Source organism: Phocoena phocoena, chromosome 19, assembly GCF_963924675.1.
Source record: "Phocoena phocoena chromosome 19, mPhoPho1.1, whole genome shotgun sequence".
NCBI classification, from domain to species: domain Eukaryota; kingdom Metazoa; phylum Chordata; class Mammalia; order Artiodactyla; family Phocoenidae; genus Phocoena; species Phocoena phocoena.
This window is the reverse complement of record NC_089237.1, coordinates 37,907,727-37,924,465: the sequence shown is the minus strand read 5'-3', so window position 1 is coordinate 37,924,465 and position 16,739 is coordinate 37,907,727. Positions and strand designations below refer to the sequence as shown.

Here is a 16,739-nt window from a genome sequence, read left to right as displayed (position 1 = left end):
TCTGCTATATTTTGGAAGAGTTCGAGAAGGATAGGTGTTAGCTCTTCTCTAAACGTTTGATAGAATTCACCTGTGAAGCCATCTGGTCCTGGGCTTTTGTTTGTTGGAAGATTTTTAATCACAGTTTCAATTTCAGTGCTTGTGATTGGTCTGTTCATATTTTCTATTTCTTCCTGATTCAGTCTTGGCAGGTTGTGCATTTCTAAGAATTTGTCCATTTCTTCCAGATTGTCCATTTTATTGGCATAGAGTTGCTTGTAGTAATCTCTCATGATTTTTTTTATTTCTGCAGTGTCAGTTGTTATTTCTCCTTTCTCATTTCTAATTCTATTGATTTGAGTCTTCTCCCTTTTTTTCTTGATGAGTCTAGCTAGTGGTTTATCTATTTTGTTTATCTTCTCAAAGAACCAGCTTTTAGTTTTATTGATCTTTGCTATCGTTTCCTTCATTTCTTTTTCATTTATTTCTGATCTGATTTTTATGATTTCTTTCCTTCTGCTAGCTTTGGGGCTTTTTTGTTCTTCTTTCTCTAATTGCTTGAGGTGCAAGGTTAGGTTGTTTATTCGAGATGTTTCCTGCTTCTTAAGGTGGGCTTGTATTGCTATAAACTTCCCCCTTAGAACTGCTTTTGCTGCATCCCATAGGTTTTGGGTCGTTGTGTCTCCATTGTCATTTGTTTCTAGGTATTTTTTTATTTCCTCTTTAATTTCTTCAGTGATCACTTCATTATTAAGTAGTGTATTGTTTAGCCTCCATGTGCTTGTATATTTTACAGATCTTTTCCTGTAATTGATATCTAGTCTCATGGCGTTGTGGTCAGAAAAGATACTTGATACAATTTCAATTTTCTTAAATTTACCAAGGCTTGATTTGTGACCCAAGATATGATCTATCCTGGAGAATGTTCCATGAGCACTTGAGAAAAATGTGTAATCTGTTGTTTTTGGATGGAGTGTCCTATAAATATCAATTAAGTCCATCTTGTTTAATGTATCATTTAAAGCTTGTGTTTCCTTATTTATTTTCATTTTGGATGATCTGTCCATGGGTGAAAGTGGGGTGTTAAAGTCCCCTACTATGAATGTGTTACTGTCTATTTCCCCTTTTATGGCTGTTAGTATTTGCCTTACGTATTGAGGTGCTCCTATGTTGGGTGCATAAATATTTACAATTGTTATATCTTCTTCTTGGATCGATCCCTTGATCATTATGTAGTGTCCTTCTTTATCCCTTTTAATAGTCCTTATTTTAATGTCTATTTTGTCTGATATGAGAATTGCTACTCCAGCTTTCTTTTGGTTTCCATTTGCATGGAATATCTTTTTCCATCCCCTTACTTTCAGTCTGTATGTGTCTCTAGGTCTGAGGTGGGTCTCTTGTAGACAGCATATATAAGGGTCTTGTTTTTGTATCCATTCAGCCAATCTGTGTCTTTTGGTGGGAGCATTTAGTCCATTTACATTTAAGGTAATTATCGATATGTATGTTCCTATTCCCATTTTCTATATTGTTTTGGGTTCGTTATTATAGGTCGTTTCCTTCTTTTGCATTTCTTATCTAGAGGAGTTCCTTTAGCATTTGTTGTAAAGCTGGTTTGGTGGTGCTGAACTCTCTCAGCTTTTGCTTGTCTGTAAAGGTTTTAATTTCTCCATCAAATCTGAATGAGATCCTTGCTGGGTAGAGTAGTCTTGGTTGCAGGTTTTTCTCCTTCATCACTTTCAGTATGTCCTGCCACTCCCTTCTGGCTTGTAGGGTTTCTGCTGAGAGATCAGCTGTTAACCTTATGGGGATTCCCTTGTGTGTTATTTGTTGTTTTTCCCTTGCTGCTTTTAATATGCTTTCTTTGTATTTAATTTTTGATAGTTTGATTAATATGTGTCTTGGCGTATTTCTCCTTGTATTTATCCTGTATGGGACTCTCTGTGCTTCCTGGACTTGATTAACTATTTCCTTTCCCATATTAGGGAAGTTTTCAACTATAATCTCTTCAAATATTTTCTCAGTCCCTTTCTTTTTTTCTTCTTCTTCTGGAACCCCTATAATTCGAATGTTGGTGCGTTTAATGTTGTCCCAGAGCTCTCTGAGACTGTCCTCAGTTCTTTTCATTCTTTTTTCTTTATTCTGCTCTGCAGTAGTTATTTCCACTACTTTATCTTCCAGGTCACTTATCCGTTCTTCTGCCTCAGTTATTCTGCTATTGATCCTATCTAGAGTACTTTTAATTTCATTTATTGCGTTGTTCATCGTTGCTTGTTTCATCTTTATGTCTTCTAGGTCCTTGTTAACTGTTTCTTGCATTTTGTCTATTCTACTTCCAAGATTTCGGATCATCCTTACTATCATTATTCTGAATTCTTTTTCAGGTAGATTGCCTATTTCCTCTTCATTTGTTAGGTCTGGTGGGTTTTTATCTTGCTCCTTCATCTGCTGTGTGTTTTTCTGTCTTCTCATTTTGCTTATCTTACTGTGTTTGGGGTCTCCTTTTTGCAGGCTGCACGTTCGTAGTTCCCGTTGTTTTTGATGTCTGTCTCCAGTGGCTAAGGTTGTTTCAGCGGGTTGTGTAGGCTTCCTGGTGGAGGGGACTAGTGCCTGTGTTGTGCTGGATGAGGCTCGGTCTTGTCTCTCTAGTGGGCAGATTCACGTCTGGTGGTGTGTTTTGGGGTGTCTGTGGCCTTGTTATGATTTTAGGCAGCCTCTCTGCTAATGGGTGGGGTTGTGTTCCTGTTTTGCTAGTTGTTTGGCATAGGTTGTCCAGCACTGTGGCTTGCTGGTCGTTGAGTGAAGCTGGGTGCTGGTGTTAAGATGGAGGTCTCTGGGAGATGTCCACCGTTTAATATTATGTGGAGCTGGGAGGTCTCTTGTTGATCAGTTTCCTGAAGTTGGCTCTCCTACCTCAGAGGCAGAGCCCTGCCTCCTGGGCTGGAGCACCAAGAGCCTTTCATCCACACGGCTCAGAATAAAAGGGAGGAAAAGTAGAGAGAATTATTAGAAGTATGAGGAAAGAAAGAAGGAAAGGAGGAAAGGAAGGAAGGAAGAAAGAAGCAAAGAAGGAAAGAAAGGAGGGAGGGAGGGAGGAAGGAAGGAAGGAAGGAGGGAAAGAAGGGGAAAATGTAGAGAGAATTATTAGAAGTTTGAGGAAAGAAAGAGGGAAAGGAGGAAAGGAAGGAAGGAAGAAAGAAGCAAAGAAGGAAAGAAAGGAGGGAGGGAGGGAGGGAGGAAGGAAGGAAAGAAGGAGGGAAAGAAGGAGAAAATGTAGAGAGAATTAGTAGAAGTTTGAGGAAAGAGAGAAGGAAAGGAGGAAAGGAAGGAAGGAAGAAAGAAGGAAAGAAAGGAGGGAGGGAGGGAGGAAGGAAGGAAGGTAGGAGGGAAAGAAGGAGAAAATGTAGAGAGAATTAGTAGAAGTTTGAGGAAAGAAAGAAGGAAAGGAGGAAAGGAGGAAAGGAAGGAAGGAAGAAAGAAGCAAAGAAGGAAATAAAGGAGGGAGGGAGGGAGGGAGGAAGGGAGGAAGGAAGGAAGGAAAGAAGGAAAAAAGACAGAAAGAAAGAAGATACAGTAAAAATAAAATAAAGTATAATATAGTTATTGTACTAAAAAATATTTAGAACAAAAAAAAAAAAGAAAAAGAAAAAAAAAAAAAAAAAAAAAAAAGAACAGATAGAACCCTAGGACAAATGCTGGAAACAAAGCTATACAGAGAAAATCTTACACAGAAGCATACACATACGTGTTCACAAAGAGAGGCAAAGTGGGAAAAATCATAAATCCTGCTCCCAGAGACCACCTCCTCAACCTGGGGTGATTCGCTGTCTAAAGGAGGGAAGGAAGGAAGGAAAGAAAGAAAGAACGAAGGTAAAGTACAATAAAGTTATTACAATTAAAATTAATTATTAAGAAAAAAAAAATTTTTTTTTTTAAAAAAAAAACATGGACGGATAGAGCCCTAGGACAAATGTTGGAAGCAAAGCTATACAGAGAAAATCTTACACAGAAGCATACACATACACGTTCACAAAGAGAGGCAAAGGGGGAAAAATCCTAAATCCTGCTCCCAGAGACCACCTCCTCAACCTGGGGTGATTTGCTGTCTAAAGGAGGGAAGGAAGGAAGGAAAGAAAGAAAGAAAGAACGAAGGTAAAGTACAATAAAGTTATTGCAATTAAAATTAATTATTAAGAAAGAAAAAAAAATTTTTTTTTTTTTTAAAAAACCATGGAAGGATAGAGCCCTAGGACAACTATTGGGAGCAAAGCTATACAGAGAAAATCTTACACAGAAGCATACACCTACACGTTCACAAAGAGAGGCAAAGGGGGAAAAATCATAAATCCTGCTCCCAGAGACCACCTCCTCAATTTGGGGTGATTAGTTGTCTAAAGGAGGGAAGGAAGGAAGGAAAGAAAGAAAGAAAGAACGAAGGTAAAGTTCAATAAAGTTATTACAATTAAAATTAATTATTAAAAAAAAATTTTTTTTTTTTTTAAAAAAAAAAAAACCCATGGACGGATAGAGCCCTAGGACAAATGGTGGAAACAAGAGTATACAGACAAGATCTCACACAGAAGCATACATGCCCACATTCACAAAAAGAGGAAAAGGGAAAAAAAATCACCGATCTCGCTCCTAAATTCCCCCTCTTCAATTTGGGCTCACTCCCTGTCTATTCAGGTATTCCACAATGCAGGGCACATCAAGTTGATTGTGGAGCTTCAATCCGCCGCCTCCGCGGCTGCCGGGAGAGACCTCCCCCTCTCCTCCCTGCTCTCACAGCTCACAGGAGCTCAGCTTTGTACCCGGCCCTGCCCCTGCGCGCTGATCGCTGGAGGGCGTCTGTTTTTTTTGCTCAGACAGGACGGGGTTAAAGGAGCCGCTGATTCGGGAGCTCCGGCTCACTCAGGCCAGGGGTTGGGGGATGGGGGAAGGCGGGGCACTGCGTGCGGGGCGGGCCTGCGGCGGCAGAGGCGGCGTGACGTTGCGGCAGAGGCCGGCGTGACGTTGCACCAGCCTGAGGCCCGCCGTGCGCTGTCCCGGGGAAGTTGTCCCTGGATCCCGGGAACCTGGCAGTGGCGGCCTGCACAGGCTCCGCGGAAGAGGGGCGCGGAGAGTGACCTGTGCTCGCACACAGCCCCCCTGGTGGCGGCAGCAGCAGCCCCAGCGTCTCCCGCCCGTCTCTGGGCTCCGCAGTTTCAGCCGCGGCTCGCGCCCGTCTCTGGGGCTCGCGCTTCCCGCCGCGGCTCGCGCCCGTCTCGGGGGCTCGCGCTTCCCGCCGCGGCTCGCGCCCGTCTCGGGGGCTCGCGCCCTCAGCCGAGGCTCGCGCCCGTCTCTGGGGTTTGCGCTTTTTAGCCGCGGCTCGCGCCCTTCTCTGGAGTTCCTTTAAGCAGCGCTCTTAAACCCCTCTCCTCGCGCGCCAGGAAACAAAGAGGGAAGAAAAAGTCTCTTGCCTCTTCGGCCGGTGCAGGCTTTTCCCCGAACTCCCTCCCGGCTAGTCGTGGCGCACCAACCCCTCCAGGCTATGCTCAAGCCGCCAACCCCAGTCCTCTCCCCGCGCTCCGTCCAAAACCGAAACCCGAGCCTCAGCTCGCAGCCCCGCCCGCCCCGGCGGGTAAGCAGACAAGCCTCTCGGGTTGGTGAGTGCCGGTCGGCACCGATCGTCTGTGCAGGAATCCCCCCGCTTTGCCCTCCGCACCCGTCGCTGTGCTCCACTCCGCGGTAGGGCAGCTTTTTAAAATTCTGATGTCCAGGCTACAACTCAGAACAATTAAATCACTATGGCTGGGATTGAGACTCGGGCATCAGTACTTCTAAAAATCCCCCTCCTCCCCACAGTTATACACACGCAGGTGGTTTATTCCATTGTGTATCTAAGGTTGAAAACCATAGTTAATAGAACACAATTGAAGTAGTTATTAGTAATCTTAGAAAGACTGAATCTTACTCTAAGAAACCTCCAGGTTTTTGTGATGGAGGAATTGAAAACTAAAGACTTAACCATAATCAGTTTGCCTTTGCAAACTTATTTTCTTTGACTTTTTTTTTTTTAACACATATCTACCCTGTGCTCCAGTCTAATTAGACTACTCCTTCTTCTTCCTTTTTTTTTTTTTTTAAAAAAAGTATTTATTTATTTGGCTACACAGGATCTTCATTGCCGCATGCGGGATCTTCGTTGTGGCATGTGGGATCTTCGTTGCGGCATGAGGGAATCTTTTAGTTGTGGTGTGCGAGATCTTTAGTTGCGGCATGCAGACTCTTAGTTGCGGCATGCGGGATCTGGTCCCTGACCAGGGATCGAACCTGGATCCCCTGCATTGGCAGCATGGAGTCTTAGCCACTGGACCACCAGGGAAGTCCCTACTCATCCTTCTTGATCATGCTTTTATTCCTACTTCTTAACCTTTGTTCAGGCTATTTGAGAAATAACCTCCCCCATTTTTGCATTCTGTAATTTCACACTACCTTGTCTTTGAAGCTTCTTTTCATTATCCTTCAGCCTAAAGGAGGCTCTTCTATTCAGAACTTTCTTTTTTTGCTTTAGTATATTCTGTATGGTTTTTGCATTACGTGTTTTGTTTTTTTGCCAGTTTGCAAAGCCTGGATCTCGTTCATCTATTGTTTTCCCCTCATTGCCCGGCATCTTTATAGTCCTTATAGTACCTTATGTCCAGCAAATGTGAGTGTGTGTTTGAATAAAAGGAATCTCATGCTTTTCAGATGTCATGCTATGGATGTGTGTTATTCTAGAAACAGGGAGAAGGTAGGTGTGTAATATCTTTTCTATTTGCTGTCATTCTTTTCCAGTTACTCAAACTCTTGGTTGTGATGACCTTTTTATCTGTATGCCTGTGATTTCTCGCCCCACGTCCAACCAGTAAATAGTCTTCAGGAACCAGACTTTGCAAATGTTGGTTCTTTGAGGTTTGGACTGTTCTGTAGCTTAGTGCAGAACATGCTTATTCATGCCAGTTATGAAACGCCTGGGGTTTTTGTTCTGTCGTGGTGGAAATAAGTCCCATTATTTTTCAGTACGTATATTATTTTTGAGATTTTGGCAACCCAGTTTTATATATCTGTCCATTGAGAAGGTAATAAATCCCCTCTCTCAAATCCTGAAGACAAATACAGTTGTTTTTTTTTTTTAACACAACCACACAGCCTAGAGCTCTCCAAGTTTCTACGACTAAATGACAGACAATAAAGGAAACAGTGTTTTGTAAAGCAGACAAGGCATTTGGTGATTCAGAGGGGAATGTTAGATGCACAGTGAGAACTAAGGAAGTAGCAGTATAGAATCGTAGCACAAAAACATATTGTTTGCTTTCTGAACAGCACCATTAGTTGTGGGTATGTGTGTTTTATGTTTTTTCATGCTAGCTATTTTCAGCTTCAGTTCTTCTTTAATGCTTTTGTCCTGGAATTCAGGGTGAATTATATCAGAGCCCTGACGGGAAAAAGAGGCAGAAGTAAGACCATGTGGAATTATTTTCCTGTCACCTAGCTAATTGCATTAGTCTAATTCTCCAATAGTTAGCATCCTTTTAAATGATCTACTCCAGATAAATCACAGCATTTCTCCTTAGCTGTATTGACTGTGGGAGAGATTTGAAGAATTGCATGCCTTCGCATTTCCTGCCCAGATAGGATATCTTCCTAACCCAGCCGTTTGCTTTCTTAGGAGAGTTCTAAACTCTAAAAATCACTCTTGTTCAAGCTATAATTTTTGAAGCTTGAAATTGCAGCTCATTACTGGTTTGGTTCCCACTTTCTCAGTGTGGCGGCAAGTTTTGTAGTTGAAAACATATTTTAGTTTTTCTTTTTCTCCCCCCCCTTAAATTTCCTTTTAAAGAAAAAATAAAACATATTCAGAACATTACGACTTAGAGATATAGTTTCTTGGAATATGTAAACTCTTTAAATCCTGTTTGGGTTTGTGCCTATGTACCCCAGTGGAAAGATTGGATCTGAAACATCCCTGAGATGTCCCAGCTCCATCTTCTTTCCACGTTTTCTCAAAACTCCCACACACCATCACTTCCCCTACTCAGTTCCCCTAGGTTATATTTCTTTGCAATCTAGAATTTCTTTAGACTTTGGGAGTCAAGTTGAATAGCATGTATTCCCCGCAACTTGGTAGAGCAATTTACAGATTCTGTATGGGCATCTAGTATTTAGCTAAATGAACCTACCTTTCTCTCCTCTCTCTCCTTTCTCTCTTTCAGCTTGGCAGTGACCTTGGCGGGGGCATTGGAGGAAGTCTGGCAGTCAGTGCCGTCGTTTTTTTTCACCATGGGATGCACTGCCCCCTGTTTGATGCCTTTCCTATGCACACGTTCTCAGACCAGCCAAGTTTGCCTCTCTGAGCCTCAGCTTCCTCATCACTAAATGCAGATAATATTTACATACTGCTCAGGCTTATAGTGAAGATTCAAAAAGGTAATGGATAGGGAGACGCTGCAGGACACTGGTGTCCAAACTATTGCCTTTTCTGCCCTTCATTCATTTGTTCGTTCATTCAGTAAACATTAAACACTTAAGGTATGTATGGGACTGTGTTCAATGCTGTGGGAGACTGAAAGGTGAATAAGACATAATCTTCGTCCTTAAGGATTTTATAAGGAGAAGCTAAGAGCGGGTGGATTCCAACTACAAGGCAGACAGTGATTAATTCCCTCTGGAGTGATGAATAAGGCTTTGCAGAAAAGGCTCCATAAGGAAGTGAGGAAGGAGGAACAGGTATTCCAAGCAGAGACAACCACAGGCAAAAGGCACCAAGGCAGAAAAATGTACAGCCTGTTTGGGGGAGAGTGGCCAAGGGGGGAAAAGGTATGTATCAAGCAATAAATGCAAATCTGAAGAATTGGGAATTAATCCTATAGGCAGTGGGTAGCCATAGATGGTTTTATAGCAAGAGTGAGACAGGAAGAAACTGAGAATCAGATTTGGGAGGTGGGGTGGGAAATTAAAGCAAGGATTCCCATGTTAAGGGAGCAGGAAGGAGAACCTGGGTTTTGATCCCAGCTCTGAAATGAGTTCCCTCTGTGAAGTAAAGCAAATCATCCACTGCTCTGGTCTCGTTCCCACCTGTAATGCTCATGGATTTCCTGGATGGCCTCTGAAGATCATACAAATCTGTGGTGTAAGGGCTTCCTCCCCCTTCGTGGCTCCCCTCTCATCTTCCCCAGCAGCTTTGGGCAGTCTCTACCCAAAGCAAGAATCCTGGGCACTGCCAACCCCAGGAGCCAGGCGGAGCTGGCTCGAAGGCTCTGTGGCCTTGCAGGCGACAGCTGGGGAGGCTCTGGGGAGAAGTCGGGCCCCTGGTTCTTCCTCTTCCACCTGCACCTGGCAGCCAAGTTGGCTAATGAGAGATGAGTTGAGTAAGTTGTAGAAACGTCATGAGTTGACTGCCATTTAGCTGCTGGGCTGTGGCAAAAAGCGCACGCTTGTTCACTTTGTATTTTTCTCTCTCTCTGGCTCTGGCTCTCTACTTCTCTGCTTCACATTTGATCAAAGCTCTGCCCTGGAATTAAGTGAAGCTCTGTTGGGGGTGGGGAGGAAAGGATGGGAGAGCACAGCACAGCCAGCATGGCCTGAGTCCAAATCCTCCCTTGGCTGCATGCCCAGGGGTGGTCCTAGCTTACTGTCCCTGTGTGCCAGAGGGAGGAGGGATGGGGGACGCCTAGATCAGGGTTTGGCAGAGGGTGAGGGTTGGAGAGAGCGTGCTGCCTGCCGAGGAACTCAAGGTGGAGTGCTCTAGGGAAATGAGAGTAGAAACCCTAAACAGTTCAGGGGCCAACTCATCTTGCAAAGAGTTTGTGTGTGTGTGTCTGTGCGCACGCATAAGCTGATAAGATGCTTTACAAGCATCTCCGAGTCTGTGACCATGTGCATGTTAAGTTGTGTGTAACTGAACATAATAACCCTGGGAGTGCATGTCAGCACAGGCATATACCTTTGTGGGCAGAGGCCGTGTGCCCGCTTGCCTCTCCAGCATCCCTCCCCAGTGCCCCCCCACTTCCCAGCTCACCATGCTCCAGCCTGCCGTTTCCTGATCACACTGTAGCCCCCCTGATGCCGCGCCCTTATAAAAGCTGCTCCCTCTTTCTGTAACAGCCTCCTCTCCTCTCTTCTCCCCTGGCCCACACCAGCTGGTCTTTCCTTCAGCGCATCTCAAACCTCACCTCCTCCAGGAAGGCCTCCCTTTTCCTCTGCCAGGAACCTTAGGAATCTCTGAACCCCTCCCCAGCTGAGCCAGACTAGGATTCCAGGGGGATCGCAGGAGCACCCCCCACACACACAAACAGTGAGCTCCCCTTAGTGAAGGCCCACATTGACCGGTCCTATCTTCTTCTGTGGGCAGGGGTCCTGAAAAACGGGCAAATGTCACCAGGTCCACCATCGTGGCAGGTCAGGCAGTTTCTGTGTGGGTCCCTGATGGGCCCAACTTCTGCCCGGCTGCCTGGCAGAAGGCTGGGGTTGTTCTACGGTCCATGAAGGTGGATCCACATAGAAGGTACCGGAAGAATCTGAGGCTGAAATTACATATTCCCTAATGATAACAGGCTGCCCCTGACCCCCAACCCTTCCTACTCTGGGTCTCAGTCTTCTCCATAAGATGAGCAAACATGCATGCATTTTTATGCCACATACTCATCACAGCTTGTAATCAATGACAAGCTTAGTGTCTGTCTTCCCCTCTAGAATGGAAGTTCCACGAGGACAGGCTACGTCGGTCTTGCTCACCGTTGTGAGCAGTGGCTGTGGTATCAGAAATATTCACCATATTGTGAAAGGGAGGGAGAGGGAAGAGACGGAGGGAGGGAGGAGGGGAAACTGAGTGGGCAGAGGGAGATTGGATTCCTATTATCTAAGGGCTCTGGGTTACAGGGGCAGGGCTAGAGAGAAGAACCGGAACACTGTGCCCAGTCTCCAGAGGAAGCTGGGAGAGTGGACTGAAATCGCTGACCCACATCACCGGAGCAGTGGGTCCTCAGCTCAGAAAAGCAAACTTGTGTCTGTCCTCTGGACTTACTCTTTACAAGCCCCGTGCCCCTTCCTTGTGGGGAGGTGGGCAGAGGTAGGAGACCTCCCTGCTTCCGTCCTCCTCCTCCTGGACCCCCACCCCCACTCCAGGCCAGTCTCAGGAGGTGGTTTCTTTCCCCCTTTCTCCCACACGGCGGCTGGCTCGCCTCGCAGTGGGATGGTGAACAAGCCCTTGGGTGACGCTAATTGCCATCAGGCATTAGGGGCCTAATGAGAATCATCTTCCTTGACGACTCCAGCACCTTCCATCCCCAGGGCCGCCAACAGCCCGGCCAGCCCTCCCCACACTGCACCTCCAAGCTCCAGACAGACGTGGGCTACGCGGAGGGACGAGAGCCGCTCTCCGCAGGCCCCCGTGCCAAGCTGAGGCGGCAACAGCCAGCAGCCCGGGAGGAGGGAGGCTTCCGGGAAGGCTCCAAGCCCATTTTCCAAAAAGAAACTCACTTCTAGATGAAAAGGAAACTCACAGTGTCGAGAGTTCTAGGACTGAGACAGGCAGATGAGGGACAGAGACGAAGCGCCCCAGCTGGCCTTGCTCTGACCTACCTCTTCCCACACTCTTGTCTGGTTGAGTGAAGAGATATGGGGGGCGAGGGGGTGACCCTGAAGATCCACACACACACACACTCCCCGGCATACGAGCTATGTCCATAGGATTGAAGACCCTCTTCCTCCACAGTAGAGTGGGATTGAGAGCCGGTCCTTGGGGGTTGGGGCGTGATACCCAATGATGCTATAAAATCATTTCTATTGATCCAGTGCCTGGCTGACAGTTGACGGTTGACTCGTCTGGTCTGATCTGGGTTGCGCTCGAATGGAATGGGCCTGACGGTGGGAAAGAACACCACCCCCACCTCCCCCTCGGCAGGTGCCTGGGTGAGTGTGCAAGAAGACAGTTCCCCAGCCCCACACCCATGTCCCTTTAAAGGCTGGCAAAACAACTTGTAGGAAGGCATGTCCTCTTCTCTTCGTGTCCCTCCACCCCCAGCAGCGGACAGATTTTTCAGGAGCTGCGTGCGTCCCGGACCCATCCTCAAACGGAGCTGAGCTGGCGAGCTCCGGCGCGGCCCGAGAGGGGCTGGGCGCGACAGCTCGGCTGATTCCCACCCAGGGCTCCGAAGAGCCCCACGCAGACTCTGGGGGTGGGGATGGGGTACCCTCTATGCGCGCCTCTGTCCGAGAGGCCGTAAAACACCTCTGGCGCCCGGCGAGGAGAGAGCATCCTTTGAAAAGGGACAACAGTGGCTGCGGTGTCGTCTTCCTGGGGCGGGGGGGGGGGGAATGTGGCCGCCGCAGCCGGCCGGCCCCACTGGGGCCCCAGCGCTAGCCTGCTCTGGGGAGGAAAAATAAAACATGAAACAGGGGTTAGCGGAATCGTGAGGTCGGCCCTTGCCCAAGTCTCGTTAAAGAGACGCGCGCGCTCCCAGGCTGGGAATGCGGAATGGACACGTGGACAGGGGAGGGGAAGCTGGGGCGCGAGGCAGGGGTTGGGGGGGCGTCTCCGTGGCGCGCGAGTCGTGGGCCGCGCGCTCAGGGGCCACGTGACCACGGGGAATCGGGGAGGGGAGGGGAAGGGAGCGAGCGCGCCAGGCTCCGCGCCCGCTACTGCCACGGTGGGCGCTGACTCCCGGAAGAGGAAGGAAGGCGGGCGAGCGCAAGTGTGTGTGTTTCTCTCGAGTCATTTACGGTGGAGCAGCCAGTGTGATCGCCGAGGAGGCGGCGGTGGCGTCTTCGTGCAACTGTGGCTCCCCCCACCGCCTCTTCCTTTTTGCTCCTTGATTCTTCTTCTCCCCTCACACTCGTCCATGGGGAGCCGGCCCCCCTGCTGGCACCTCCTCTCCACTCGGCCCCGTAGGCACCAGCTGCCGCCTCCTGGCCGCGGGCTGCGCGGGCGCCCGGTGCCCCGGCCCCTGGCGTGGCGCCGGGGTCTCGCCACCCGCAGCCCAGGCAGGCGCGGTGCTCTGCTCACCCAAACTGACTCCGAGAGAGAGAGCGCGCCAGAGAGCGAGCAGATGCCCGGCTGCACCGAGACATCGGGCATCCGGGGGCAGGGCGGGGGCGGCGGGAAGGAGGAGACATCGGAGACTCTGAACCCCGGAAAAGTTCAAGGTTTGTGCAGGTTCCCCCGGGGAAGGCGGAGCAACGTGGCCCGCTGCTGAGACAGAGCCACACAGCATGTGGGACCTTAGTTCCCCGACCAGGCTTCGAACCCGCAGCCCCTGCGCACAGTCTTAACCACTGGACTGTCAGGGAAGTCCCTCAGAATACAGAATTCTTACCTACTGCTTGTGTGTGGTTATTCAAGCAGGGCCGTCGCTATTAACAAACATATTCCTGGGACTTCCCTGCTGGCGCAGTGAAAAACAATCCACCTGCCAACGCAGGGGACACAGGTTCAATCCCTGCTCCAGGAAGATCCCACATGCTGAGGAGCAACTACTGAGCCTGTGCTCTAGAGCCTGCAAACCACAACTACTGAGTCTGCATGCCGCAACTACTGAAGCCCGTGCGCCTAGAGCCCATGCTCCACAACAAACCATAGATCAGCACTGTCCAACAGAACTTTCTGTAATGATGGAAATGTTCTACTTCTGCACTGCCCAATCTAGTAACCACCAGCCATGTGAACATTTGAAATGTGGCTGATGCAACTGAGGAAATGAATTTTTTATTTTAATTTCAATTTATATAGCCATAAGTGGCTAGTGGCTATCATACTGAACAGTGTAGCTAAGAAGCCTTATGAGATATCAACCCATCATAATATGTGCACTTTACTGATTCAAACAAACAGTAATAATAAAAACAAAGTTTAAGATACGGAGATAACTGAAAACTTGAGAACTGACTGGATATTTGATGTTAACGAATTCTTAAGTTTTTAATGTGCACATACTTATTGTGGTTATGTTTTTAATAAGACACCATCTGTTTTAAACATATATATTGAAATATTTACAGATGAAATAAATGTCTAAGATTCAGGTCAAAACAATATGCTGTGGACAGGGGTATAGATGAAACAATATTAACTATGGGCTGATAATTATTGAAGCCAAATGATGGGCACACAGGGACTCATTACACTACTTTGTTTACTTTTGTAGAGTTAAAAAATTTTCATAAAATGTTTTTAGAAAGTAGAGCAAAAGGAGAAAGAGATGGAAAATAGGACAAAAAAAAAAAAAAAAAGGAGATCGGTCCAGGAGAGTCAACATTCAAATACCAAGACTTCCAATAAGAGAGAGAGAGGAAATGAAGGTAGATGTATAAAAAAGAAAAACTCCCCAAACTGAAGGATACAAGTTTCTACATTGAAAGAGCCCAAAAAGTACCTAGTAAAATGGGTGAAAGAGACACACACACCAAGGCACATCACTGTGAAACTTCAGAACATGGAGGATAAAGGATCGTACAAGCTTTCACTGAGAAAGAACATGGCACAGAAAAGGATCAACAATCAGAAGGGCTTCAGACTAGGAAGCAAATTATTTTCCTAACCTAGAATGATATACAGAAATCATCAGACAAGTGTGAAGATAAAAAAGACATTTTACAACATGTGAAGTCTCAAAAACTTTATTCTCTACATACTTATTCTTAGGAAGCTACTAGAGGATGTTTTTCATCAAAATGAAGGAGTAAACCAAGGAAAGAAAAATACAATAGGAGATCCAACATACCAGACAGGCGAAGGGAATGAATCCCCAGGGCTATTATGAAGGGAGATCCCAGGATGACAGTTCCAGGGGTTGAAGGAAGTCAGTTCAGACTGACACAGTCAAAAGACTCCAAAAGGAGACTATAAGAAAGTGAAACCTATTAAGACTATCTTGAAGGGTCTGATCTCACTGCAATTTGGGAATGAATTACAGTTAACACAAAAAATTAAACAGGAGCAGCCAAGCAGTGCCAGGCCAAGTGGGTACGTCTGTCGGTCCTGCCGTGCCCGCACCAGAGACCAGCCCTGGAGGCGGCCTGGGCCCGTCCTGTGGCCAGCACCATGAAGCAGGAGTTGGCAGCCCAGAACACCCCACCCCCAGGACGACGGCGGCCCCCAAGCGCTGTGGATTTCCGGGTAGGGCTCCCTGGTGTGGAGGCCTGACTTCGCCTACCGCGACAGCCGTGTGAGCTTCGTGCACCACTACAGCGGCCGCCTCTGACAGGGAGACACCTTCCATCGGGGCAGTGACAAGATGCCTGGTCGTGTGGTGACCCTCCCTGAAGATCGTGAGGGCTGCACCTGCGGTGTGGCGCACCAGGTGCAAGGTGAGCAGGTCAATGAGGCCCTGAAGTACTTGGAACGTGTGGGAGGCAGTGCTTGGTAGCTATGATACCAAGGAGGTCACCTTCTGCCCTCAAGATGCCCCTGACCAACCACTCAAGGCACTGGCCTACGTGGCCACCCCGCAGAACCCTGGTTACCTGGGCCCTGCGCCTGAGGAGGCCATCGCTATGCAGATCCTGGCCTGCCGAGGCTTCTCTGGCCACAGCCTTGAGTACTTGCTGCGCCTGGCAGACTTCAGGCAGCTCTGTGGGCCCCAGGCACAGGACGAGCACCTGGCAGCCATCATGGATGCTGTAGGCACCATGCTGCCCTGCTTCTGCCCCACTGAGCAGGCTTTGGCACTGGTCTGAGGGGCTGAGCCCCTACGTGGACACAGGGGCCAGGTCCCTATTCCAGTGCACACAGACAGACTTGATATAGCTGGAGCCCACTGAGAACACTTGGTGGGCCGACTGGGGCCTCTCTCAAGCCCCTGCCTGCCAGCCCCCAGATCTCCTACCTGACACTGACTTACTACTACTTGAAACTTTATTGCACCATGTTGGTGTGGTGGGCAGGGTGGGGGGCCTGCCCTAGATATAGGGGCCCTGCTGAGCAGTGCCCCACCCCAGGCGCCTGTTGCCTGATCAGATTCCCCCCAGTGCTGCTGCTATCCCCATACTACCCAGGCCTCCACCTCCCCAGGGAGCCTCCAAGAGCCTTGACCCTCTGCCCCTGACACCAGATCAACCATTCCCTAGCCCCAGAAACAACACCCGTCAAAGGTCCCAGCCTGCTGGTGAGGGTAGGAGGGAGTGAGGAGAGGGGGCCCTATAAGAACTGAGGCCCCTGCCAGGTGTGCTCATCCCCCAGGTCCCCAGGGCAGAGCTGGATCTGGAGGCCAGACACAGCTGCTGAGGCTGGGCCTAGGCCTCTTACCCATTTGGCTTTGTTTCCCTGTCCTTCTGTCTGTCTGTCTGGGCTACTCCTGTCTGTTTGTTGGTCTATTCCTGGGAAGCTCATCACTATAGGTCCTGGCACCTTCCCAGTCTGTCCCATACTATAATCCATAAGCTGATCTCATTAAAACAAAAAAAATTAAACAAGAAGACAGGTATTAATGTGTAAATATCTAATTACTTATAAAAATTTTATGGAGAAAAAAATCACACTATATAGCTCAGCTATGAGGAGTATATATAATCATAATGACATAAAAAATGAACACTGATTAAAGCAAATTCTAAGACAGCTCTATCAGGAAAACAGAAGGATTGGAAATATGTATGTAGACGATGGCCATAAGTGGTGACAGAAGGCTGGGGACTGGGTTTTTCTTAGCTTAACTACAGAACTAGTTGACTCTAAGTTGTAGTTTTATAATCCCGATAAAATTAAAATTTGAAAGAACGGTGCTATCCATGTTCTCACAAGAGTT

General features: G+C 47.7%; 1 protein-coding gene and 1 pseudogene across 1 annotated transcript in view; both read left to right on the top strand.

The window, feature by feature from the left end:
• LOC136139111 (AP-2 complex subunit beta-like) overlaps positions 1-11,484 on the top strand; it is a 71,411-nt gene extending 59,927 nt beyond the window's left edge. Inside the window, 3 exon segments of the mRNA XM_065898014.1 lie at positions 6,579-6,667; positions 10,352-10,504; positions 11,274-11,484. Of these exon segments, the coding sequence (XP_065754086.1) occupies positions 6,579-6,667; positions 10,352-10,504; positions 11,274-11,484 (453 nt within the window).
• A 1,355-nt stretch (positions 11,485-12,839) lies between these two features.
• LOC136139110 (glutathione-specific gamma-glutamylcyclotransferase 1-like) lies at positions 12,840-15,672 on the top strand (annotated as a pseudogene).
• Positions 15,673-16,739: the final 1,067 nt, after the last annotated feature.